The 26,741-nt window shown below is 41.6% G+C and overlaps 1 protein-coding gene across 2 annotated transcripts in view; it reads left to right on the forward strand.

The window, feature by feature from the left end:
• Positions 1-26,741, forward strand: part of LOC124610662 (dosage compensation regulator) — a 184,718-nt gene that overhangs the window by 45,874 nt on the left and 112,103 nt on the right. For both annotated transcript variants that reach the window (XM_047140176.1, XM_047140175.1), the window contains 2 exons: positions 3,351-3,548; positions 21,880-22,019. In XM_047140176.1, the coding sequence (XP_046996132.1) occupies positions 3,351-3,548; positions 21,880-22,019 (338 nt within the window). The remainder of the gene's footprint in view (positions 1-3,350; positions 3,549-21,879; positions 22,020-26,741) is intronic.

A 26,741-nucleotide genomic window follows, 5' to 3' on the forward strand; every position in this document is an offset into this window, starting at 1 on the left:
GCCATCCATGACCATCTCGCTGATCTTCACCGTGCTGCTTGTTCCATTGACTTCCTATGGGTCCCGGGCCATGTGGGTATCCCGGGTAATGAGCTCGCTGATCGTTTGGCTGGGGGAGCAGTTACTTACCCCCCGTTTTCTGTAACCCCTCCTGCAGCGGATTTACGGCTTCACATCAAATCCCACTTTGCACAGTCATGGGCCAATTCTTGGGAGGCTACTCCACTGTCTAATAAACTTCGTGCCATTAAGGTGAATACAGGCCCATGGCGTTCTTCCTTTAGCCTCTCCCGCAAGGACTCGACCACACTGTGTCGTCTCCGCATTGGCCATACCAGGCTGACCCATGGTTTCCTTTTGCGTGATGAGCCACCCCCGCTATGTGGTTGTGGAGCCTTCCAGTCAGTGGCCCACATTTTGGTTGAATGCCCCCTTCTTTTGGCTCTGCGTGCTAAGTACAGACTCCCCCACACTTTACCTTTGATGTTGGCTGACGATTCCCGGATGGTCTCTCTGGTTCTAGGTTTCCTCCGGGAGAGTGGTTTTTATTCTCAGTTTTAAAGTTTTTAACCTCCCTCTGGTGTTGGGGCAGGGCGGTGAGTGTTTGGGTGTCTCCCACTGTAGGCAGTGTTCAGAGATTCCCGATTCACCTCCCTGACCGGAATTCTCTTTTCTTTCCCTTTTACTCTGTTTTTACCCCTTCTTTTTAAGGCTTGGTTAGTTTTTCTATTCCCATACATACTTTCTGCATTATAGCAGTTGTACCTTTTAAGTCACAGGTGGTCTTGCCTATGCTGTTTCAGCATAGTGTTGGGTTCGTTCTCTTGCCAACTTCCCTCATTTGTTTTTACTAATGACAACGTGACTGCCCTTTTACGTTTCCCCTTTATCCGTTTTATTTTTCTGACTATACTGAGATGTCCCGTTAGCAGAATGGAGTCTATTTGAAACAAGGGACTGATGACCTTGCTGTTTGGTCCCTTTAACCTCAAACAACCAACCAACCAACCAACCCTTTCTTCCCCCCTCCCCTCTGTCCCTTTCTTCCCCCCTCCCCTCTGTCCCTTTCTTCCCCCCTCCCCTCTGTCCCTTTCTTCCCCCCTCCCCTCTGTCCCTTTCTTCCCCCCTCCCCTCTGTCCCTTTCTTCCCCCCTATCTTTCTCTTTCTTCCCCCACTCTTTCTCTTTCTTCCCCCACTCTTTCTCTTTCTTCCCCCACTCTTTCTCTTTCTTCCCCCAGTCTTTCTCTTTCTTCCCCCACTCTTTGTCTCTCTTCCTGCCCCACTCTTTGTCTCTCTTCCTGCCCCACTCTTTGTCTCTCTTCCTGCCCCACTCTTTGTCTCTCTTCCTGCCCCACTCTTTGTCTCTCTTCCTGCCCCACTCTTTGTCTCTCTTCCTGCCCCACTCTTTGTCTTCGTTCCTCCCGCCCTCTTTCTCGTTCCTCCCGCCCTCTAACTCTACCTTCGCGTCCCCTCCCCTCTCTAACTCTACCTTTGCCTCCCCTCTTTCTCTCTCCTTTGCCTCGCCTCACCTCCCCTCCCCGTGTTTCCTATCCTTCCCTGCCTATCTCTTTCTTTTACCTCCCCTCCTCTGCCCCTCCTTTTACTTTACCTCCCATCCCCTGCCTCTCCTTTTACTTTACCTCCCATCCCCTGCCTCTCCTTTTACTTTACCTCCCATCCCCTGCCTCTCCTTTTACTTTACCTCCCATCCCCTGCCTCTCCTTTTACTTTACCTCCCATCCCCTGCCTCTCCTTTTACTTTACCTCCCATCCCCTGCCCCTCCTTTTACTTTACCTCCCAACCCCTGCCCCTCCTTTTACTTTACCTCCCAACCCCTGCCCCTCCTTTTACTTTACCTCCCAACCCCTGCCCCTCCTTTTACTTTACCTCCTCTCTCCTGCCCCTCTTTTTCCTCTACCTCCTCTCTCCTGCCCCTCTTTTTCCTCTACCTCCTCTCTCCTGCCCCTCTTTTTCCTCTACCTCCTCTCTCCTGCCCCTCTTTTTCCTCTACCTCCTCTCTCCTGCCCCTCTTTTTCCTCTACCTCCTCTCTCCTGCCCCTCTTTTTCCTCTACCTCCTCTCTCCTGCCCCTCTTTTTCCTCTACCTCCTCTCTCCTGCCCCTCTTTTTCCTCTATCTCCTCTCTCCTGCCCCTCTTTTTCCTCTACCTCCTCTCTCCTGCCCCTCTTTTTCCTCTACCTCCTCTCTCCTGCCCCTCTTTTTTCTCTACCTCCCCTCCCCTGCCCTGCCCCTCTTTTTCCTCTACCTCCCCTCCCCTGCCCTGCCCCTCTTTTTCCTCTACTTCCCCTCCCCTGCCCTGCCCCTCTTATTCCTTTACTTCCCCTCCCACGCCCCTCTTTTCATTCCCCTGCCCCACCCCTTTTTTCCTTATCATCTATTTTCCTCTCCCTTTCTCCCTTTTGTGAGTTAATGCTATGCAAACTTCCACAATTGATAAAATGTTCAAATATATTATGCCATGTTTGAACGGATTTTGCTTAAACCCCAACATTTCGTCCTCGTCTGTTGAAAAGGATAAAATGTTGAGTTTTAATGTGAAATCAATTTAATTGTGACATTTGCGATGGTGCAAGTTTCCATTTTATACGTAATTTTCCTGCATTAATTCATTGCCTCAAGGACACCTCACTTTAGAACACAAAATGTTGGTATACTCATAGAATTCTTTATTTCTCTTGATCTCTGTGATAAGCATGATTTATGTTTGTTGTGCAACATGCATGTCAGTTCACAATGCATGAGAAAATTAAGGAACCCAGAATACAGAAAATGACAAATATCTTACACCATAAGGCTGTCACTGACAAATGCTTAAATTCTAACAAAATCTACATGTGTGGTTTTTTACTACATTCAGTTATATGCTAATATTTTCCCCCTTAAAACATTGCCAGATTACTTGGTTCTCAATATTACATACATAATAAAAATCAAGGTTTTTCATTTTTCTTAAAGTTAGACGGTTTAGAAAGTTCGTTGTAATTTCTGAATTCACATTTTAATATTTTCAGTAAAGTAGAAACTGCACACAGTACTGATTACCACAAAGTTAATTTGGTTGATGACATATAAACTACCAGAATCATCTTCAAAATTTATTTTGAATGGAAAATTAATGTATTCAAATATTAATGGGGGACACTTTAATTGGTAAAGACATTTCAGAATAATTCTTTAAATTTCACACACCAGAAATACCATCTACTTTTTTATTACTCGTATGTCTCATTTCAAACACTTAAAAATATAATGATGCTCTTCAATGGACTGTAAATTTCATCATTTAACTTTGTTTTCTAATAGCTTTGACAATTTATTGATCAACTTTAGGTTGGCCTTCCTGCAGCAGCAGCAGCTGCAGAGGTGAAGGATGAGGCTGATGGACAGAAGCAGCCTGCTGGTCCAGTTCACCAAGTTTTCCAGCCAGGAATGGGTCCAAGTGAGTTTGGAGAGGCTTACAGGCCGTACAACAGGGAAGGTCCTTTCACTGTCATTGACAGGATAGCTGAGCAGAAAAAAGTTGAAGAGGTGAGTTCATTTTCTCCATTGTCATGAAATAATTTTCAAGTGTCGCACACAATTTTATAAAAACCATTATTATTTTGACAAAAGTTTACAGCACAGTTATTCTACACACATTGCAGTGAGTGATAATGTAATGATAGTTACTTAACAATGTGTGGTCACTATTGTGTGTGGAGGATGAAAAGACAGAGGATTTGCCAGCTTATGTGGAGCATGCGTCAGTTTCAAGTAAAAGAGGCATCATGTTAGAGGAGTTAGTATATATGATGGTAAACAACAGTCTTACAAGATTGTGAGGGTGTCACAGGCTAGGTTGTGCTGAGAAATAATATTACGAAAAAAATTTGATACATTGTGCCATTTCCAAGCTGAAGTTGCTTAGTTACATGTGCAAATTCGAGTGGCTCTCCAGATACATAAGATGTCAGGTGTTATCATAGCATAGATGATAGCATACTTGACTTTTCAGCATCTGGTTCAGGTGTGATCCTTGTCACCGTCCACTGTCCAATTTTTGTATCTTTTCTTGTTTGGTTTTAGAAAGCCAAGTACAGAACTTATTTGACGACACTTTCTCTGATAAGTTGCTTCTATCACAAGAGTACAGTCCACCATCCTACAATATCTGTCAGACCGTTAACAAGAATGGCTATCCAGATAGCAAGTACAATGTGTTCTCCTGACAAATAGAAGATTACAGTGTAAGGCAAACATAACATTAAGATCATATTCTTCGTTAAAGACCTATAAAGTCAACTGGCAACTTACATTTACAGTATTGGATACAAATATGACTCCCAGTACATAGGCAACACAAAACACTTCTGATTAGTAGTGCATCAGTGAACAATATGGTTTGCAGAAACACCCCTCTCACCCACTACCACATCCCAACCACTGATTATGCCAGTAACTTTTGAAATCGAGGTATACTCCATCTGCAACTCCCTTGGAAAAGAAGGGATGTGATCCAGAGTCCACATAAATGACAACCCACAGATTCAGCTGAATGTAACAAGTAAAAAAAACTTACTGGAATAGTGCTCGGCAATGATACTCGCTTGGGTAATATCCAGAGTGATTGCATCAATTGTTATTTGTTCTTCGATCAGACTAAGCTTGATGCTTCAACAGAACATGAACATAGAGATGATATTTTTGTTGTGCAACTGTAAAGAAAAGTGTAGGTAAGATATTGACATGGAAGTTACATATCTTGAAATAGAAATGTGGCTTGTTATTAAAATACAATCAGAAATATCCATGAAAAATGCATTTCAGAACTATCAATTCCAATGAAAAACAAATTAAAGAAGTCATTTCATAAGAATTAATGGGTTTGGAGGCACAGGTAATAGTCACTCGTTCTCTACCAGTAGTCCATGTTAAGTGTTAGCTCAGTAACTTTAAATCATTTCATTACTTCAGTGAAATGAGAAAAATGAAATGAGTCTCCTTATTCAAGATCAAATCAAAACCTGAAAAAGAAAAAAATTAGCAGTTATTCACTGTGCATTGGGCTTTTAACTTCACAGTCTGTAGTGAACTGGTTATCAAAAGTTATAAGAGGAACTCAAGCCAGTTGTTCCCTGCTACATATACATGAGTTTTTATAAAAATATGTTGTTGTTATGTTGTTACGGTCTTCAGTCCAGAGACTGGTTTAATGCAGCTCTCCATGCTAGTCTATCCTGTGCAAGCTTCATCATCTCCCAGTACCTACTGCAACCTACATCCTTCTGAATCTGCCTAGTGTATTCATCTCTTGGTCTCCCTCTTTGATTTTTAACCTACACGCTGCCCTCCAATACTGAATTGGTGATCCCTCGATGTCTCAGAACATGTCCTACCAACCGATCCCTTCTTCTAGTCACGTTGTGCCACAAGCTCCTCTTCTCCCCAATTCTATTCAATACCTCCTCATTAGTTATGTTATCTACCCATCTAATCTTCAGCATTCTTCTGTAGCACCACATTTCAAAAGCTTCTATTCTCTTCTTGTCTATACTATTTATCGTCCATGTTTCACTTCCATACATGGCTACACTCCATACAAATACTTCCTGAAACGACTTCCTGACACTTAAATCTATTCTCGATGTTAACAAATTTCTCTTCTTAAGAAACGCTTTCCTTGCCATTGCCAGTCTACATTTTATATCTTCTCTACTTCGACCATCATCAGTTATTTTGCTCCCAAATAGCAAAACTCCTTTACTACTTTAAGTGTCTCATTTCCTAATCTAAGTCCCTCAGCACCACCACCTTTGAAGACACTGTCCATTCCATTCAACTGCTCTTCCAGGTCCTTTGCTGTCGCTGGCAGAATTATGTCATCGGCGAACCTCAAAGTTTTTATTTCTTCTCCATGGATTTCAATTCCTACTCCAAATTTTTCTTTTGTTTCCTTTACTGCTTTCTCAATATACAGATTGAATAACATCAGGCCTAGACTACAACCCTGTCTCACTCCCTTCGCAACCACTTTCATGTCCCTCGACTCATAACTGCCATCTGGTTTCTGTACAAATTGTAAATAGCCTTTCGCTCCCTGTATTTTACCCCTGCCACCTTTAGAATTTGAAAGAGAGTACTCTAGTCAACATTGTCAAAAGCTTTCTCTAAGTCTACAAATGCTAGAAATGTAGGTTTGTCTTTCCTTAACCTTTCTTCTAAGATAAGTCGTAAGGTCAGTATTGCCTCTCGTGTCCCAATATTTCTACGGAATCCAAACTGATCTTCCCCGAGGTCGGCTTCTACCAGTTTTTCCATTCGTCTGTAAAGAATTCGTGTTAGTATTTTACAGCTGTGACTTCTTAAACTGATGGTTGGGTAATTTTCACATCTGTCAACACCTGCTTCCTTTGGGATTGGAATTATTATATTCTTCTTGAAGTCTGAGGCTATTTCACCTATCTAATACATCTTGCTCACCAGATGGTAGAGTTTTGTCAGGACTGGCTCTCCCAAGGCTATCAGTAGTTCTAATGGAATGTTGTCTACTCCCTGGGCCTTGTTTCGACTAGGTTTTTCAGTGCTCTGTCAAACTTTTCACGCAGTATCATATCTTCTATTTCATCTTCATCTACATTCTCTTCCATTTCTATAATATTGTCCTCAAGCACGAGGGCTATCCACAAACTACATTTTGTTTTCGTTTGTGTCCGTTAGGGGCGGAGCTAGTGCGGCCATCTTGGTGTCATGGCATTCTGCCGCTCAGTCGGCATCCTGCCGTGCTAGTGAGAGGTTCGTGCTGTACTCTGTTGAGTTTCTGTGACAGTTTGAAATGTCAGCATTAATTGAAAATGTCGTGAAGTGTGAAGTGCGTGCTGTAATAAGGTTTCTGACTGCAAAAAACTGTACACCGATAGAAATCTATCAGCTGCTTTGTGAAGTGTATGGGGACAACATAATCACCGAAGGTGGAGTCCGTCAATGGGTCATAAAATTTAAAAATGGCCGAACTAACGTTCACGACAAGGAGCGAAGTGGAACACCCAGCATAGTGACTGCCGAACTTGTCGAAAAAGTCGATGCCTCAGTCCGTGAAAACCGTAATTTCACAATAACGGAACTCTCTATGAGTTTTCCACAAATTTCACGAAGTTTGTTGCACGAAATCATTACCGAAAAGCTTGGTTACCACAAGTTTTGTGCAAGATGGATACCAAAAATCTTGACAGAGATTCACAAAAATCAGCGAATGGCTGCAGCGTTAAAGTTTTTGGACACTTACGAGAAAGATGGCGACTCATTACTCGATCGCATCGTTACTGGTGACGAAACATGGGTTAAGCATGTGAACTGCGAGACAAAATTGCAGTCAATGCAGTGGGGACACACAAATTCCCCCCAAAAACCCAAGAAATGCGTGCAGACAATGTCGGCAAGGAAGGTGATGGCGACTGTCTTTTGGGACAGAAAAGGTGTGATTTTTGTGGATTTCCTGGAAGCGCAGGGGAAAGTTGGGCTCAAAGATCTTGCTGATTCACTACAATGCCCGGGCTCACACGGCAAATGCCACTCGTGAAGTTCTCGAATCTTTTAAGTGGGAGTTGTTTCCTCATCCTCCGTACAGTCCCGACCTGGCACTGAGCGACTTCCACTTATTCCCAGCAATGAAGAAGTGCCAGAATGAGATTTTCACTCTGCAGTGGAGTGTGCGCTGATATGAAACTTCCTGGCAGATTAAAACTGTGTGCCCGACCGAGACTCGAACTCGGGACCTTTGCCTTTCGCGGGCAAGTGCTCTACCATCTGAGCTACCGAATTACGACTCATGCCCGGTCCTCACAGCTTTACTTCTGCCAGTATCCATCTCCTACCTTCCAAACTTTACAGAAGCTCTCCTGCAACCTTGCAGAACTAGCACTCCTGAAAGAAAGGATACTGCGGAGACATGGCTTAGCCACAGCCTGGGGTATGTTTCCAGAATGAGATTTTCACTCTGCAGCGGAGTGTGCGCTGATATGAAACTTCCTGGCAGATTAAAACTGTGTGCCCGACCGAGACTCGAACTCGGGACCTTTGCCTTTCGTGGGCAAGTGCTCTACCATCTGAGCTACCGAAGCACGACTCACGCCCGGTCCTCACAGCTTTACTTCTGCCATATCCGTCTCCTACCTTCCAAACTTTACTGAAGCTCTCCTGCGACCTTGCAGTTCTAGCACTCCTGAAAGAAAGGATACTGCGGAGACATGGCTTAGCCACAGCCTGGGGGATGTTTCCAGAATGAGATTTTCACTCTGCAGCGGAGTGTGCGCTGATATGAAACTTCCTGGCAGATTAAAACTGTGTGCCCGACCGAGACTCGAACTCCGGACCTTTGCCTTTCACCGGCAAGTGCTCTACCATCTGAGCTACCGAAGCACGACTCACGCGCGGTACTCACAGCTTTACTTCTGCCAGTATCCATCTCCTACCTTCCAAACTTTACAGAAGTTTACTTCTTTCAGGAGTGCTAGTTCTGCAAGGTCGCAGGAGAGCTTCTATAAAGTTTGGAAGGTAGGAGACGGATACTGGCAGAAATAAAGCTGTGAGTACCGGGCGTGAGTCGTGCTTCGGTGTCTCAGATGGTAGAGCACTTGCCTGCGAAAGGCAAAGGTCCCGAGTTCGAGTCTCGGTCGGGCACACAGTTTTAATCTGCCAGGAAGTTTCATATCAGCACACACTCCGCTGCAGAGTGAAAATCTCATTCTGGAAACATCCCCCAGGCTGTCTGTGGCTAAGCCATGTCTCCGCAGTATCCTTTCTTTCAGGAGTGCTAGTTCTGCAAGGTCGCAGGAGAGCTTCTGTAAAGTTTGGAAGGTAGGAGACGGATACTGGCAGAAGTAAAGCTGTGAGGACCGGGCGTGAGTCGTGCTTCGGTAGCTCAGATGGTAGAGCACTTGCCCACGAAAGGCAAAGGTCCCGAGTTCGAGTCTCGGTCGGGCACACAGTTTTAATCTGCCAGGAAGTTTCAGTGAAGAAGTGGTTGGCTATGCAGCGTTTTGATGACGACGCACAGCTTCAAGAAGAGGTATCCACGTGGTTGAAGGCGCAGGCGGCCGAATTTTACAGCGAAGGAATTTCCAGGCTCATCCATCGCTACGATAAGTGCCTTAAATTAAATGGCAACTATGTAGAAAAGTAGTATTTAAGTGTGGCTTTCATCTATATGTGATAAAAAATTTTCCGAACTTTATTTATTTTTAATTCCAAAACGTAATGTACTTTGTGGATAGCCCTCGTACATCGCCCTTGTATAGACCCTCTATATACTCCTTCCACCTTTCTGCTTTCCCTTCTTTGCTTAGAACTGGGTTTCCGTCTGAGCTCTTGATATTCATGCAAGTGGTTCTCTTTTCTCCAAAGGTCTCTTTAATTTTCCTGTAGGCAGTGTCTATCTTACCCTAGTGATACATGTCTCTACATCCTTACGTGTGTCCTATAGCCATCCCTGCTTAGCCATTTTGCACTTCCTGTCGATTACATTTTTGAGTGTTTGTATTCCTTTTTCTCTCCTTCATTTACTGCATTTTTATATTGTCTCCTTTCATCAATTAAATTCGATATATTTTCTGCTACCCAAGGATTTCTACTAGCCCTCGTCTTTTTACCGAGTTGATACTCTGCTGCCTTCACTATTTCATCTCTCAAAGCAATGCCTCTAGTTCTGTGAGTTTATGCAGGTCCCATCTCCTTAAATTCCCACCTTTTTACAGTTTCGTCACTTTTAATCTGCAGTTCGTGACCAAAAGATTGTGGTCAGAGTCCACATCTGCCCCTGGAAATGTCTTACAATTTAAAACCTGGTTCCTAAATCTCTGTCTTACCATTATATAATCTATCTGAAACCTACTTGTATCTCCAGGCCTCTTCCATGTATGCAAACTTCTTTCATGATTCTCGAACAAAGTGTTAGCTATGATTAAGTTCTGCTGTGTGCAAAATTCTACCAGGCGGCTTCCTCTTTCATTCCTTACCGTCGTTCCATATTCACCTACTACATTTCCTTTTCTTCCTTTTCCTACTACCGAATTCCAGTCACCCATGGCTACTAAATTTTCGTCTTCCTTCAGTATCTGAATAATTTCTTTTATCTCATTATACGTTTCATCAATCTCTTCGTCATCTGCGGAGCTAGTTCTCATATATACTTGTAATACTATGGTAGGTGTGGGCTTCATATCTATCTTGGCTACAATAATGCGTTCACTATGCTGTTTGTAGCAGCGTACCCGCATTCATATTTTTTTATTCATTATTAAACCTACTCCTGCATTACCCCTATTTGACTTTGTATTTATAACCCTGTATTCACCTGACCAGAACTCTTATTCCTCCTACCACCGAACTTCATGAATTCCCACTATATCCAACTTTAACCTATCCGTTTCCCTTTTTAAATTTTCTAACCTACCTGCCTGATTAAGGGATCTGACATTCCACACTCCGATTTGTAGAACACCAGTTTTCTTTCTCATGATGACGTGGTCCTGAGTAGTCCCCACCCGGAGATCCGAATGGGGGACTATTTTACCTCCGGAATATTTTCTCCAAGAGGACGCAATCATCATTTAACCATACAGTAAAGCTGCATGCCCTTAGGAAAAATAACGGCTGTAGTTTCCCCTTGCTTTCAGCCGTTTGCAGTACCAGCACAGCAAGGCCATTTTGGTTAGTGTTACAAGGCCAGATCAGTCAATCATCCAGACTGTTGCCCCTACAAAAACAAATAGGAATAAAACTAAGGAGCATATAGAGTGGTGCAATCAAAAGTTATTGATAAATCAATAATCACAAGACATGCCATGTGAATATATACTGGGTGATCAGAAACAGTCTTAAAAGCTGATGAGTGTTGCAGGCCTGGTTGTGTTGAGAAGTAATTGTTAAGAAAAAAAATGTGGTGTGTTGCACCATTTCAGAGTTAATTAGCATTGAAGTTAGCCTATCAGGTCATTGTGTACTCAAATACAAGCGACCTGCCAGACACAGTGTCGCCAAACATGTTCTGTAAACTCCATCACCACCACCAGTTGTGCACCCCAACACACCTACAGCACCTGTGTGAAACTGGTGACAGTAATGATTGTGTGGAGATAACAGTGTAACGTCATAGCCAAATAGTACTGTCATTCTTGTTGTATACAATACTATGGAAGAACAAAATTGCTAAGACCCTGGATTAACACATCATTGACAATATTTCACAGAAAGTTCAAGATCAAGGACAGCTACACCAGATGCAACACTGGGAGGGGGAAGGGAGTGGTAAAAGTGAGGAGCACAGAAGGGTGAAAGATCGACGGATGTGTTGGAAGGGAGCAATGTACAATGAGGGTGAGGGGACATGAATTGGGAGGAGGTGATAGGACAGAGGGGGTGGAAACTATTGGATGGAAATGATGGGGATTGTAGGTTACTCTAGGTTGCAGCTGGGATAATTTCAGGTACAGGGATGTGTCATAAGGATCAGTCCTGTCTGCACAGTTCAGAAAAGCTGGTAGTGGAGGGGAGGATGCAGATGGCCTGGGTTGAGAAGCAGCCATGGAAATCAAGCATGTTGCAGTTAGCTGCATGTTGAACCACAAGTTGGTCCACTTTGCATTTGGCCACAGTTCAGCAATGGCCATTCATCCTGGTGGACGGCTTATTGCTAGTCTCTTCAGTACAAAAAGCTGTGCAACGATAGCAGCGGATCTGGTATATGATATGGCTTTACATGTGGCACGGCCGGTGATGGGGTTCGAAATGTTAAAATTTATTTGTAGTTCTTTTTATGAATCTGTGAAATTTAAATAATAAACTAGGAAGATTGTGTCAGGACTGGAATAGGAAGTGCTGGGTGGATAGATTGTGCAGGTCTTGCACGTTGGTCTTCCATAGGGATATGATCCTTGTGGCAATGAGTTGGGATTGGGGGTGGTGTAGCAATGGACTAGGATGTTATGGAGGCTGCTTGGGCAATGGAAGACCACTTTAGGGGAGGCGGTAAGTTTCTTTGGCAAATATCCCCCATGTAAATCAAAGCCCTGATGAAGTGTGTGGTTCAGTTGTTTCAGTGTGGTGTGTTACATTGTGTCATAGGGGGCGCTCCTTTGTGGCTGGTTCTTGGCGGTGTGTGGGGACTATGTTTGTGGACTAGATCTGGGGTATAGTGCCTGTCTGTGAAGGCCTTGGCGAGACCTTCAGCATATTGGGTGAGGGAGTTTTTGTCACTGCAGATTTATTGTCCCTAGGTGGACAGACTGTATGGGCGGGACTTCTTTGGTATGGAAGGAATGGAAGCTGCCACAGTCCAGTTACTGTTGATGGTTGGTGGGTTTAATGTGGACAAAGCTGTGAATGGAGCCATCAGAGTGGAGATGGTCAACATCCTGGAAGGGGGCACACTGGGTTGAGGAGAACTAGGTGAATCGGATGGGAGAGCAGATGTTGTGGTTGTGAAGGAATGCAGATAAGATGTCTTTTCCTTGAGTCCAGATCACGAAGATACCAGTAGACCTGAACAAGATTGGGGGTTTGGGGTTTGGGGAGGGTAGGAAGATTTTCTCTAGATGGCCCATAAATAGGTTGGTATAGGAGGGATTGCTGTAGGGTGCCCATGGCAATACAGTATGGTGTACGTGAGAAATGATGTAGTGGCTTTGGAGTCTGAAGGACATTGGCAGAGGTATTGTTCAACATTGTGAGCATGAACAGTGTTGGTGTCCAGGGAGTGAAGGGGTGGAGATTCAGTGGAGGAAGTTCTTGGAATATTTGGCATATTTGTGCGTGTTCTTACATATTTGTGCATTTTTATGTATTTGTACATATTTCTGCATGCCTGTACGTATTTTTACATGTCTTTCTCTGTTATCCAGCTTCCCTCACAACCACCTAATTCTTTCATTTGCACATTTCCTACGTAATTTCCCTTTTCCCCGGTGCCATACCTGCCACAATGGACGTCTGCTCCAGCTTTCTGCAGAATGACCCGCTTCCTAATTCTGTATGTATGTCACAAATACTGACTTGTAGCTATCAAGCTTTTGTGCTTATTGCTAAGTGTATTAACAGTAATTAGCATGGTCCTAATGGTAAGAGATAGTAGTGAATTCAAGTTGTTAATATTTGAATACAGCAGAGCTGCCACACTCTCAGTTCACTTTTACTCTGCTACTACCCTCGCCATTGTGCAACATTAACTATGTGCCACTTGGACCTTGCTGTTGTTGTTGTGGTCTTCAGTCCTGAGACTGGTTTGATGCAGCTCTCCACGCTACTCTATCCTGTGCAAGCTTCATCATCTCCCAGTACCTACTGCAGCCTACATCCTTCTGAATCTGCTTAGTGTAGTCATCTCTTGGTCTCCCTCTACGATTTTCACCCTCCACGCTGCCCTCCAATACTAAATTGGTGATCCTTCGATGTCTCATAACATGTCCTACCAACCGATCCCTTCTTCTAGTCAAGTTGTGCCACAAGCTCCTCTTCTCCCCAATTCTATTCAGTACCTCCTCATTAGTTACGTGATCTACCCATCTAATCTTCAGCATTCTTCTGTAGCACCGCATTTCGAAAGCTTCTATTCTCTTCCTGTCTAAACTATTTATCGTCCATGTTTCACTTCCATACATGGCTACACTCCATACAAATACTTTCAGAAACGGCATCCTGACATTTAAATCTATACTCGATGTTAACAAATTTTTCTTCTCCAGAAACGCTTTTCTTGCCATTGCCAGTCTACATTTTATATCCTCTCTACTTCAACCATCATCAGTTATTTTGCTCCCCAAATAGCAAAACTCCTTTACTACTTTAAGTGTCTCATTTTCTAATCTAATTCCCTCAGCATCACCCGACTTAATTCGACTACATTCCATTATCCTCGTTTTGATTTTGTTGATGTCTATCTTATACCCTCCTTTCAAGACACTGTCCATTCCGTTCAACTGCTCTTCCAAGTCCTTTGCTGTCTCTGACAGAATTACAATGTCATCGGCGAACCTCTAAATTCACTTGCGTGTACTTTTCGACCGTTACTTGCCAGTATTTACCTAAGGATTAAAGCACACTTCTAACCAGACTATGACCCAAAGAGCTGTGATGATTGAATGTGTTTGATCCACGGCCTACAGCGCCCTACAGTTCACATGGAAACACTGCCTACCTGACCCACTTAACTTTGTAGTGAGCTTCAGTATCCAATGATCACTGCTAGCAGCAGTGGGTAATCCTTCCAGCACGACGAGAGCAGCAGACTTACCGTCAAAGCCTCCTGAAAATATATAAAACTATGGTCGCCAGCTCTGAAGGAGCAAAAGAATAAATCAATTTTGTGCTAGTTTCAAAGTGAAACGGCTTGAGTTAAATTTAAACTTAATTTTGAATATTTCTATTACTGATCAGTCAAGATGAATCAACAAAGCAAATACTCTTTCAATTTCTGCTTGTTGACTTGATAATTACTACCATGGAAATTTATACAGCTTGGCTTAGCAAAATTCTATCTTTCAATATTATGTAATGATTTTGGATATTACTCTTGGAACAGTTAATATAGAATTATTTAAGAAAAGTTGCTTGAAAAGTTACTCAGAAAAATTTAAGTCAACTATAAAGTGGTGACTACGGTTTACCCTTCCACAAATTTATCAAAATCATTTAGTGTTTAAGCAAATTATATCTATTACCCTGGAGTTAATACCAGTCGTAATGATTCACCAACTAGTGCTTAACAACATTAAATTATACAGTAATAACTTACAATTAACAACAAAAAGAATACATTTGAGTCTGAGAGCTTACCGTACTTACTCGAATCTAAGCCGCACCTGAAAAATGAGACTCGAAATCAAGGAAAAAATATTTTCCCGAATCTATGCCGCACCTGAAATTTGAGACTCGAAATTCAAGGGGAGAGAAAAGTTTTAGGCCACACCTCCAAATCGAAACAAAGTTGGTCCATTGTAATATGACACACAATTTAGGTCGAACGAATGACGATGGAGCTACAGTAGTTTGCTTAGAGTCGTAAGCTTAGCAGTTAAGCTTTACCAGGTAGCCATTGCTATGCGTCAGGCGCTCCATCTGTATTTTTACGGGTACCCTTCCTTTTTCACATGCTTCATCTGGTTTGAATTGATTGCTTATTTTTCTTCGATCTGATAAGTGCCGTTGTCTTTATTATAGGTGTTTGTCACTCTAAGCTGAAAATGCATTACTGTACTGTGTCATGCATTGTTTGTCGCATTCTGATAATGAGTGTTTACGGCCTGTCGCCGCTCGCGGCATGGCTTGCTTTTGTGCGCGCTACCATCATCATCATCTTGGACAGTTTCCAGCCACTGGCTGGGTCTGTCGGGAACACAAGCCTCTCCATCGTGTTCTGTCTTTCCACCATTCCCCCTCTTCCACCTTCGTCCAGTTCTCTCCTCTTCTCGTCACACATTCCTTCACTCCCTTCACCCATCTATCTCTTGGTCTTCCCCTGGGCCTCTTCCCCTCCAGTTGCAGATCAAACATCCTCTTTGGAATTCTTCCCTCATCCATTCTCTTCATGTGTCCATACCACTGCAGTCTTGATTTTTCTATCCTGTCCTGTACTGGTTCCTCCTTTAGTCTTTCCCTCACATACACATTTCGCAATCTGTCTCGTCTTGTTACACTCAACCTGCTCCTCTGGAACTTCATTTCACTAGCTTATATTCCACTTTTGTCGCTTTTGTGCATTACCCATGTCTCACTTCCGTATGCCAATATGGGGACAAAGTAGGTTCGGTATATAATTCCCTTGGATTTCTGTGGCACCTCCTTGCTCCAAATAAGCCCCCTAATGCATTTGAAGAACTGCCCTGCTTTTCTGCACCTTTCATTTATTTCCATTGCGTTTCCCCCCTTACTTTCAATCATGCTTCCCAGGTACTTGAAGTTCTCTACCACTTGTAGTTTTTCCCCTCCACAAGTTATATCCACATTTGGCCTATTCTTCTTCCTTGTTGTGACAATTATTTCACTTTTCTTTGCAGAGAAATGCATTCCATATTGTGCTGCCGTTGCCTCCCATACATCTAACTGCTCTTGCACCTCCTTCTCGCAATTTCCCCATAACATCAGGTCATCGGCAAAAAGCACTGCTTTCATTTTATGATCTCCAATTGCATCTGATACTTGCTGTAGGATTTCATCCATAACAATAATAAACAATAAAGGCGAAAGTGCACTTCCCTGTCGCAGCCCATTTTCCAGCTTGAACCATGCAGTACGTTCCCTCCCCACTTTCACACAACTCTCACTTCCCTCATACATTTTTCTGACTTTTCGTGTTATCTCTTCATCTATCCCTTTTGCGTTCAGCACATCCCAGAGCTTGTCCCTATAGATACTGTCATACGCCTTCTCAATATCTAAAAAGGCCATGATTAAGTCCTTCCCGTACTCATAGTGCCTTTCCTGCAGTTGCCTTACCGCAAATATGAGGTCCATTGTTGATCTTCCCGGTCTGAAACCATACTGCTCCCCTTGCAGTCTACTTTCAATACTGCTTCTTATTCTCTTCTCCAGGATCTTTTCATAGATTTTTCCACAGTGGCATAGCAGGGTGATTCCTCTGTAGTTCTCACATCTCCTTTTATCCCCTTTCTTGAAGATCGGGACTATAATTCCTTTCTTCCAATCCTCAGGAATTCTGTTCTCCTTCCACACCACCCTCAGCACTCTGTATAGCCACTGGGTTCCTACTTCTCCTGCTGCTCGTATCATATCCACTGTTACTTCGTCCCAACCTGGTGCCTTGCCCCCTTTCATCCTCTTTATGGCTTCTTCCACTTCATTCCAAGTTAGATTATCAATTTCCCCACTATTATAATCATCTGCTGCCTTAGGCTCTCCATCGCTGTTAGTTACTCGCTTGACGGCATTCAACAGATCTTCAAAGTACTCCTTCCAAATCTTTTTGAGCTCATGCATTTCCTCCGCAACTCTTCCATTATTATCCATGATCCTCAGGCACTCGCTTCTGTCGTTCCTCTTATTTCTTACCATGGTGTAAAGTACTTTTTTGTTCCCTTCACTGTCCTCTTCTAACATTCTTGTCCATTTTTCCATCCACTTCTTCTTCTCCGCCCTTACTATGGTCTGTGCCGCTTTCTTGCTTCCCTTATATTTTACCCTAGCTTCCTCTGTTCGGGTCTGGAACCATTCTCTGAAGGCTTTGTTCTTTCGAAGTACTGCCTCTTTACATATGTTGTTCCACCATGGGGTTTCCTTACTTCTCCTCTTTGTGCTAGTTCTTCCACACACAGTCTCAGCTGCCTCAACTAGAGCCCTCTTAAAATCTCCCCATTCTTCTTCCACTGTTCTCTGATCTTCGTTTGGCAGCTTCTTCCTGGTCAGTGTCTGGTACTGGGTCCTCCGTTCATCCTCTTTCAGCATCCATGTCTTCAACCTTTTCTCCTGTATGTCTGTTGTCCATATCTTTTTTCTCTCTCAGGGTGGCTACCAACAGCCGATGGTCACTGTCTAAGGCCTCAGATGGAATGACCTTAACATCTGTGAGGCTGCTCATCATCTGCCTATCCACTAGTACATAGTCTACTACTGAAGTTTGGGACCAGTCTCCACTGTACCAAGTTATTTTGTGGCTACTTCTCGTCTTGTACCAGGAATCTGCGATCGCCAGCACATTCCTCTTGCAGAATTCCAGCAACAATTTTCCTTCTCTATTTCGGTTCCCCCAGCCCTCTGGTCCCATTATCTCCTCGAATCCTTTCCTGTCTGTGCCAACATGTGCATTGAGGTCCCCTATTATAATCTGATTACCTCCATTTAGCTGCTTTTGCATGTCATCTTCAAATTTCTCCTTCTCCTTTTTTGTACACCCCACCTGTGGGGCATATGCTTGGATGATTTCAATGCTTTTTCCTTTCACTCGTACTCTGGCTTTTATCATTCGATCATTGGTACCTTCCACCTCCTCCTGCAGACCCTCTCTGACCACTATTGCACTCCATTTCTTCCCCTCTCATTCCCTATCCAGTACAGTTTACATCCTTTACTTAGTGGTTTTTCACCAACTCCTCTCCACCTAGTCTCAGCAAGTCCCAAGATGTCCAATTTCCTCCTTTCCATCATTTCTACAATTTCTTCTAACTTCCCAGTTAGAGTCCTTATGTTTAAGGTGCCCAGTCGTAAACCATCTCATAATCCTTTTCCATTGCTTGGTCGGTTTCCTTTAAATCCGTTCCGTGATCCGAGGCATGTTCCCTTTTTGAAAGCAGTTGATTTATCCACTACTGGCTTGCTAGGCCTATCGCAGCTTCACCAGAGCCCCGTTAGCCGTCACGTTTCAGGGTTCCCATAGGGCCTTCCCAGCTACCGTAGCGGTCCTGGGGCACACGAAGTCCCCGCTGTACATCGCCCCTATAGGCAGTCCCCTACTTTGTGTGCGCACTACCGCCGCTTACAATAAAAAAAAGAGAGGAATTGTCTCATGAGCGAAACAATGGCAAGAGACTGCTATTTGTTGTTACTTACACTGCTGCTTTCTTTGATAATGATCAACAAGAACCAAGTAATAGACTGCATATGATAGAAGATGTTCTGAATGAGTTCAGAGAAAATTTTTCTCTGTTTGAAAATCTTTGCAAACGCCTCTTTAGTACATTACATTCTACACAGGAATTAGTGTCATCTCAGATTTAAAAATCTTGTCAATTGCCGTGCTTCATTTCTGGCTGTATCACTATTAGGCATAAGAATAATATGAATATAAACATGACATGATATGTATATTCTTCCACGTTTGATGTTGTCTCACTCTACTATAGTTTCGTAGCTTATTAGGCAGACAGGATTTAAATGAGATAGCAGCAAACACGAAAGAATACATGGCAAAATGTTTATATTCGTATTATTCTTATGGTGAAGAGAATACTGCATGTGCTTCACAATTCATAAAATTTCCTATTAGCAACCATCTCTTCTCACAGGTAGGAAACAATTCAGAACGTAAAGTTGGCCATATTGACAAACATCCCAAACGGTCTTGCCAGTCGGATTTTCGTAGTACATTGAAATGCTGCTACGTTCGAAGATGGACAATACAGAATTTGTATTTACTTCTTTGGATAATGTATGAAAATGCAGTGGTCGATACTCGGGGCGGAGAAAAAAGCTCGTCTTCCACCTTCATATTTTTTTTTACCGATGCAGAGGTTTTGGCGCCAGTATTTATCTTTGTGCTTGCAAAGCATGCCTGTGTAGCGCTACATATATTCGACGGCAGAAGTTAGGTGTGGCGGCACCTACCAACATTTTTCAGAACTTTCGCTTACTTTGCACTCAATTCTAAGCCGCAGGCGGTTTTTTGGATTACAAAAACCGGAAAAAATGTGCGTCTTAGATTCGAGTAAATACGGTAGTGTGTTGGCTGACAGATAGCGTGGCAATGCTTTTTTGCTCGTTCTCGCTGGCCTCAGCTCGCACTAATTCCAGGTTTCGCCAAGAGATGGCATCAGGATGCACGCCCTGGCCATCTCATGCCAGCGCACTCGCTTTCGACGCGCGAGACTCCAAATTACTGGCAGTCTACGATCATTTCAGTTCTGTTAGTCACTTCATAAGAATGCCAACCTTTCAGTACAAGAAAGAACAGTCATACACAGCCTGAAAATAGATCCTGACCCAATCATCCTAACTGTAGACAAAAGTTCCAGCACTGTAATTATGAATCACAGTGTAAGAATATTTTAACTTTGGTGATTAATATCAGTTTGGTTGCGAACTTTAAAAATCACAGTGCCTGCAGTTACAGATCGTTTTATGGATATTCGAACTCAGGTTTACTTTGTTTACTCTTTCTTTCTTTCTTCTCAATATTAATTTGTGGATCTTTCTTTTATTCTTCTCGTTGTTTATTTTATGATGTAGGCTCTCAATTTAAAATTATTCAAATCATTAATAATTCGAATAGAGCCACACTATTGATATTTGCCAGCTAATTTTATGTTTCTTGGGAATTCAAACTACCATGGCAACACAGTATTCCCCCATCCCACCCCTCCCCAAACAAAACATATAAATTTGGCTGCACAAGTTGAAATACAGTTCCTTTTCATTTTAGCTACAGTCTTCAACTAGATTTTTTCTGAAAAATGAATAATAAAAGTATTCTATTCAAATGAATAATAAAAGTATATTATTCAACTGGATAATAACAGTATACTATTCAGAGCACTACTTTTGCCCTACTAAACAAAAATTATACGAGGGCTATCCACAGAGTACATTACGTTTTGGAATTAAAAATAAATAAAGTATTGGAAATTTTTTTATTATATACAGATGAAAGCCACACTTACATACTACTTTTCTACATAGTTGCCATTTAAATTAAGGCACTTATCGTAGCGATGGATAAGCTTGGAAATTCCTTCGTCGTAAAATTCGGCCGCCTGCGCCTTCAACCACGTGGTTATCTCTTCTTGAAGCTGTGCGTCGTCATCAAAATGCTGCGTAGCCAACCACTTCTTCATTGTTGGGAATAAGTGGAAGTCGCTCGGTGCCAGGTCGGGACTGTACGGCTGATAAGGAAACAACTCCCACGTAAAAGATTCGAGAACTTCACGAGTGGCATTTGCTGTGTGGACCCGGGCGTTGTCGTGAATCTGCAAGATCTTTGAGCCCAACTTACCCCTGCGCTTGTTTTGTATTGCTCTTCTGAGGTTGTGCAGAGTTTGGCAATACCTTTGAGAGTTTATTGTAGTGCCTCTTTCCAGGAAATCCACAAAAATCACACCTTTTCTGTCCCAAAAGAGGTAACCACATGGTTGAAGGTGCAGGCGGCCGAATTTTACGACGGAGTAATTTCCAAGCTCATCCATCGCTACGATAAGTGCCTTAATTTAAATGGCAACTATGTAGAAAAGTAGTATTTAAGTGTGGCTTTCATCTGTATATAATAAAAAAAATTTCCTATACTTTATTTATTATTAATTCCAAAACGTAATGTACTTTGTGGATAGCCCTCGTATCTGTTACATTTCAACTTTGATCCGGCTACTCTCTTTTCAAGCAACATGACTCTTGTTCAAATGAAATTTCTCTTGTGTTATCCACTTAACTTGGGCTTGGAAAAATGCTGTTATTTGGTATAATTTGTCCTAAAATGCAGCTGCTTTCTGAACATGTGCCAGTTCTGGATGGCAGATAAAAGCCAACTCTTTGTGTTACTAAACAAAGGAACAACACTTTTTTTTCCTCTTTACAATGGCAGACATAATTTCATAAGCATTTACAGTGATGTTTGAGGGCAGCTTTATTATTATTGTTATTTTTCTTTTCATAGCAGGATGAATTATTCTCTGAAACTTGGAGGCTACCGTAATTACAGCTCACTTTTCCCTACTTTAGGTGGCTCTGTTGCTAGTCAGATGATGTCATCTCGTGTGCCGCTCTGTTCTTGTTTTCATCTCTAATGAAATACAAAAGTAACAAATTACGTAAACATTTATACATACTTTGAACATTACTGAATCTTTCTGCATTCTTTTTCCATTACTGACAGTGAGATAAAAAAAAACATTAAGAGCCCTTTTAAAACATGAAAATGAGATGTTATAACTTTCATGCAGATAAGATACTGGTATTTATCTGCCCAGCACACTTAAGCAATGAAAAAATACTGAAATAATGTTTAATGTTAGAATTTTACACTTTAATGGCTTCGGGAAATGTTTTATTTGCCAGCTTTTAAGTCATCAGTTTTTAAATTATGTAAATAATATTTTTATTTTTATTGTTAGGTATATTTGTTGGAAAACTTATTGCATTGAATAGTGCTGAAAACCATATTTGTATGTCACAGGCCGAGGAATTGGATGTCAATGCCAGCATACATGGGAACTGGACTCTGGAAAATGCAAAATCAAAACTTCATCAGTTTTTGCAGATGAATCGACTTCAAGCAGACTATAAATATACTCCTGTAGGACCAGATCATACAAGGTAATACATACATTATTTCAAGTGTTTCCCTACATAGTGTTCAGCAGGTTCAGGACTCCTTAATGACTAACTGCAGTGCAACACCATGATAACGAATTTATTTAAACATAATCCAGCAAGTGTAGAACTGCTGGGTCATGTTGCAATTTGTATGACATACTCATTGCATTTCCAGCCCTTCAGCAGAGTCGCTGGAGGGATGGAAACAGTCTCATAGATGTGTTAATTCTGTTTGTTAGCATGCAATGTAAATGAAAATTTTTCAATTGACACATGATGTTAATCGTACACAATTTCTTAGCCTATAATGATCAGCTGTGACCATCTTTTAATTTTGTAGACCAGATATTAGTTCATTAAAAATTTGTGTTTGATTTGTCATTTGCTTCTCTCTCTCTCTCTCTCTCTCTCTCTCTCTCTCTCTCTCTCTCTCTCTCTCTCTAGCATTACTCAAACACCGTATCACAACACATTGATAACTAACAAATAAATAGTAGGTGTGTCATGAGAGTTTGTTTTATGTTCCTGCAAGAGTAAGTTTCTTTTATTTCCTGGCCTATGTCCATAAGTTCCTTTTCAAGAGTCTTACGTACTAAATTTGAAAAATTTGTTTATCATACTCATTCCACAATAAAAAATGTACATAATTCATGTGTTTGCTTTTTGCGTCTAGGGAAAAAATCACATGTAGGGGTGTCGAGAAAATTTGAATCATACTTTCGTGTGCCTTAAAGGGGAAAAATTGAGAAATTTGGCTCTAACTATTGCACTAAAAAATAGGAAAGAAATCTCCTACTAACAGACTTAAGTAGAAGCTGATTAAGGACCTTTGCTAATGACATTACAATGTTTACATTGGGTCAGTAGCTTAGTGAGTAATAAATGCAACTCTAATGGAGTGTGTTTTAATCTCATGTAGGTGCTATGATTTTTTGGTCTGTTATTGCTTCTTTGATATGACAATAATTTGTTAATACGAAAAAGCCAGGTTGCACAACGGTTTGGACTTCTCTACTTGTAGGTGGGTGAGCAGTCAGTTCAAAAGATTTAAAGGAGAGATGGAGGCAAAAGCATACTATCTCCAATAGGATCATGTGTAGTAAAACTCTGCATTGTTCAAAAAAGTATTGGATTTAGGTCAGCTTTGCTGTTACTTAATAGTAGTCAATTTATTGAAGTGTAGTTCATTGAACATAATAAAACTTTGACAACCAAATAATTACATTTCAGCAGTATATGTGATCACTATTATGTCTCATACAGTTTATTATACTGCCTACCATACAATCACAATTAACAAAAGCATGAAGTAGTCCTTAAACAATGTGTGTATATTTCAAAACCACTGGAACTGATTTGACAGCAGTTGAGAATGTTGTATCATCAGTACTTGCGTCATATACAAAGGCCACATAATTACTTGAAATCACCTTTATGCATTTTAGGGGGCTGATGTGACTCTAGCCACATATCACAATTCAGTGCTCATATTATCTGTTATTTTTCACTTTTCTTTGCAAAAGGTTTCACTTGTAGCGGAACAGCAGAGAGAAAAACTTAACAGAAAACAGCATTCGCACTACCTTTTGACCACTAGCTTTTTTCTAGCAATAGTGGTACACACACACACACACACACACACACACACACACACACACACACACTACCATGGCCATGATAAGACTGAAGTACATGTATTTTACTAGTAGTGCCTACAGAAATTGAGTTTTTTTATTGTTGGTAGAAAGCAGTCTGGAAAGTTTCTTGACTCTGCTCAGTAGTAAGTTGAACAAGCAATCACATTAAATAATACAAAAACATGAATCCTAGGTCTTTGATGATCTACTTGGGAGAATTATTCATTGTAGAATATTTTGACAACTCTGGTTTTTCCTGTACAGTCCTTGTTTTAAACTGGCTATAGTTTTTGACTTTTTCATGTTCTTTTCTGCATGGAATAGTTGCTGTTGGATCATAAATTGTGTTTGATACTTTCATATGTTGTTGCCTTTGTGATGTGTAGTCTCCAGAGTACTAAATGTGCACCCATCCAGCAAGAAGCCTACATAAAGTTGCTTGGTTGCTTGATATACGATATGTAGCTTCCAACCATTGCATACTTACAGTTTCTTTCCATTCCCATTATTAGAAAAAAAATGATTGCATTGAAATGAAATTTAGCTGGCCATTAAATCTGTGACAAAGTTGTGAAGGATATCATTGGTACAGTCTGTATGTGTTCATAACTACCCGTAATCTTTCCACTGCTTCATGCCTTATGTGAAATTCATCACCACAGAGCTGGATATATACTGAGATATCAATTATAAAAGTGCTGCATGCTGTTGCACAATAATGGTTTTATATTGCAATTATTCCACATGGATTACAGCTGCAAAATATTTGTGTACAAGTAATCAGTAAAATATTTGCTACAGTTTATCTTCACTATCAGTATTTTTGCTTGGTGAAGTGGTGCTATACTTCATTACTCAAATCTACACTACTGCAATTTTTGCAGTTCTTGTGCTTAAATGATGTATTTTCTTTGCTGTTTGGTAGTTAATTTTCTTGTTATTAAATGATCATCTTTGTGAGGTAGTTCTCTCTTAAATATGTTCACATGACTCCATAAAAAGATCTTCTGTTGTCTATATTAGTTTATTTCAGTTTCTCTTCCCATTTTTAAGTGAGTATTTTTCCTAGGTAATTCCATTGATAATGATTGTGGTATTGAGGATTTTGATCAGTGAATGATCTTTGAGCCAGCAAAAATGTTGTCAAGGAGTTTGACATTGATATAAAAACTTTTCTTTTTGTATGTTGCCAAAAAATTAGGTAGTTCTTTGTACAAGATAATATTAACACGGGAATGTAAAGCAATCGTCAACCTGAACATCTGTTTGAACTGTGCAGTGCTTTACTAGGTCTAATCCCATTAGAGGTTGTGATGCTACCGCTTCTTTTCTGTTGTTTCATTCATTCCAAATTAGTAATGATGTTGACTAGACCGTGGGGCATCAGATAGAAACACCAATAATCACAGGTTGAAATGTCATGCTGCAGTTTGTATCGTATGTTAGAGTATAACAATATTGTGAAAAGGAAAATTGCATATCACCATATAGTGGAGATGCCAAGTCACAGAGAGACACTCTCAATATAAGCTTTCAGCTAACAAGGCCTTTGCCCATTCAACAATGCGCCCCTCCCCCCACTCTCTCAATGCGCCCCCCCCACTCTCTCTCTCTCTCTCTCTCTCTCTCTCTCTCTCTCTCTCTCTCTCTCTCTCTCTCTCTCTCTCTCTCTCTTTTTCTCTGAGTGTGGCTCCAGCTGTCAAAGGCTGTAGTCGTGTGTGTGTGTGTGTGTGTGTGTGTGTGTGTGTGTGTGTGTGTGTGTGATGTCACATTGTCCTGCTGGAATTGCCCAAATCTGTAGGAATGCACAATCGAATGAATGGATGCAGGTGATCAGACAGGATGCTTATGTATGTGTCACCTGTCAGAGCCATATCTAGACGTATCAGGGGTTCCATATCACTCCAGCTGCACACTCCATGCACCATTACAGAGCTTCCACCAGCTTGATCAGTCCCCTGCTGACACGCAGGGTCCAGTGAATTATGAGGTTGTCTCCATAGACATACATGTCCACCCACTCGATACAATTTGAAACGAGACTTGTCCAACCAGGCAATATGTTTCCAGTCATCAACAGTCCAATGTCAGTGTTGATGGGCCGAGGCGAGGCATAAAGTTTTGTGTTGTGCAGTCATTAAGGGTACACAAGTGGGCCTGTGGCTCCAAAAGCCCACATCGATGATGTTTTGTTGAATGGTTCGCATGCTGAAACTTGTTGATGGGCCAGGATTGAACTCTGCAGCAATTTGCAGAAGGGTTGCTCTTCTGTCACAGAGAACAATTCTCTTCAGTCGTCTTTGGTCCCATTCTTGCAGGATCTTTTCCCACCTGCAGTGATGTCGGAGATTTGATGTTTTGCCAGATTCCTGATATTCACGTTACACTGGTGGAATGGTCGTATAGGAAAATCCTCATTTCATTGCTACCTTGGAGATGCTGTGTCCACTGCTCGTGCGCCGACTATAACACCACGTTTAAACCCACTTAAATCTTGATAACCAGCCATTGCATCACCAGTAACCAATTTGACAACTCCACCAGAAACTTGTCTTATATAAGCGTTGCCGACCACAGTACCGTATTCTGCCTGTTTACATATCTCTGTGTTTGAATACGCATGCCTTACCAGTTTCTTTGTTGCTTTAGTGTAGAATATAGTCCAGGCGGAGGATTGAGATTAGTTCACTAATTGAAGAATGCAGTCTGTTAAGTAAAATCGTGGTGAGATTAATCTATAGAAAAAATGTATTCGACAACAAACTAAAATGTATACATAACGTCATATAGGAATAAAAGAAAAATACAATCACAGTAAATAGTAAGTCCAGTCAGCAGCAGCATCAATAATAGCTGACACCTCTGAGGGGTGCTTGAAACCAAGTTTTCCCCGTATTTGCATGGAAGAGACCTTCAAATGCCTCAAATTTACAGTGACAGCAGTTTCATAGCGAATTTTGCTTGTGTTCATTTTTTCCACATTTGGAGTCAATTTACTGATTGAGCCACATTCTTCAAAAAATCATCCACATTTTTAACCAATTTATAGCGTGTTACCAACTTTTATACAAATGACTTTGATTCC

The sequence above is a fragment of the Schistocerca americana genome, chromosome 1, assembly GCF_021461395.2.
Source record: "Schistocerca americana isolate TAMUIC-IGC-003095 chromosome 1, iqSchAmer2.1, whole genome shotgun sequence".
Taxonomy (NCBI): Eukaryota; Metazoa; Arthropoda; class Insecta; order Orthoptera; family Acrididae; genus Schistocerca; species Schistocerca americana.